Below are 421 nucleotides of genomic sequence, written 5' to 3'. Positions count from 1 at the left end.
GGCTCGGTCCGGGGCGGCATCCCCTGGGCGGGCGGGCTCGGAGACCGCGGAGAGGGCGAAGGGAGGAGTTCACTTCCCCGCTCCGAAGGCTCCTGTCCAGCCGCAGTCCGTGCACCCCGGGGAACCGCGGCCCGGGCGTCCACTGCCGCGTCGGTCCTGACTCTCGCTCCAACCTGAGGGCTTTCTCCTCGTTTCTTCTGCAGGGAGACTCGCGGCAGAGCTGGGTAAGTTCCGGGGCCACGCCGAGGTGCTCCGTGGTAGCCGGCTGCTCTAAGTCCGGCCCTCTGCCCCACCGTCCCCTCCTGGGTCGGCTGGGCCATCTAGGGTCTGCCCAGGGAACCACCGACAGACCCTGCCGCCCCTCCCCTGCGCAGTCTGCCATTCCTGAGGTCCCAGCAGTAAACGTTTCCTTCCCCTGGCT

At 69.6% G+C, this 421-nt stretch overlaps 1 protein-coding gene across 1 annotated transcript in view; it reads left to right on the top strand.

Annotated features, from left to right (window-relative positions):
- Positions 1 to 421, top strand: part of LOC102479137 (butyrophilin-like protein 9) — a 17,443-nt gene that overhangs the window by 11,521 nt on the left and 5,501 nt on the right. The window contains exon 7 of the mRNA XM_027771443.1: positions 204 to 224. Within this exon, the coding sequence (XP_027627244.1) occupies positions 204 to 224 (21 nt within the window). The remainder of the gene's footprint in view (positions 1 to 203; positions 225 to 421) is intronic.

This window comes from Tupaia chinensis, unplaced genomic scaffold, assembly GCF_000334495.1.
Source record: "Tupaia chinensis unplaced genomic scaffold, TupChi_1.0 Scaffold000214_1, whole genome shotgun sequence".
Taxonomy (NCBI): domain Eukaryota; kingdom Metazoa; phylum Chordata; class Mammalia; order Scandentia; family Tupaiidae; genus Tupaia; species Tupaia belangeri.
This window is presented reverse-complemented; position numbering and strand designations above follow the sequence as displayed.